This window comes from Penaeus monodon, chromosome 19 (assembly GCF_015228065.2).
Source record: "Penaeus monodon isolate SGIC_2016 chromosome 19, NSTDA_Pmon_1, whole genome shotgun sequence".
NCBI lineage: Eukaryota > Metazoa > Arthropoda > Malacostraca > Decapoda > Penaeidae > Penaeus > Penaeus monodon.
The window spans coordinates 4,863,524-4,864,131 of NC_051404.1; the positions used below are offsets into that span (position 1 = coordinate 4,863,524).

Below are 608 nucleotides of genomic sequence, written 5' to 3' on the forward strand. Positions count from 1 at the left end.
AATATATATATATGGGGGGGGGGGGAGTATATATGAGACAAACACAATTATATACTCTATAACAAGCATCTAAATTATCTAAATCCCCTATCTTTTATGTTCAAATGACTGGAGCATGGTAGGCCTTGCTGGGATGATTCACTTAAAAGTAATGACTTAACTACTTTGAATACTAAATCCTGTTTTATCTGTATATTCAAAAGTTCACATGTGGAGAATATCAGCACAGTCACTAGTCCATAGCAATCCCAAATAAAAGATAGGCCTTGGTACTTGCACAAACACCATACTCGTCTCATTCCAAAATCACCCACTCGTTTCAATACACACAAAAAATTGGACCCTCACCAGTACCTGCTTTGTTGAAAGGCAACATACTCCTGAAGAGATTGTATTTCTTCATAATAAGCTTTGTTAAGTCTTTCCTTGTTGCAGCAGCATTGTCAACCACCTCTTTCTGGCCATTTCTGTCCATAAAGATGACTGTGGGGTTGGATGCTGAACGGAGTTCCTTCACTTCACCTCCACCTCCCTCCATGACACGAACAGCGATCTGGAACAGGATAATTGGAAGTTTATATAGATATTTTTTCTTTTTTTGTGATTTT

General features: G+C 38.0%; 1 protein-coding gene across 3 annotated transcripts in view; it reads right to left on the reverse strand.

Moving 5' to 3' along the window:
• The window catches only part of LOC119585005 (sulfhydryl oxidase 2-like), a 12,269-nt gene that overhangs the window by 5,561 nt on the left and 6,100 nt on the right, over window positions 1-608 (reverse strand). For all 3 annotated transcript variants that reach the window (XM_037933617.1, XM_037933618.1, XM_037933619.1), the window contains exon 5: window positions 355-553. In XM_037933617.1, the coding sequence (XP_037789545.1) occupies window positions 355-553 (199 nt within the window). The remainder of the gene's footprint in view (window positions 1-354; window positions 554-608) is intronic.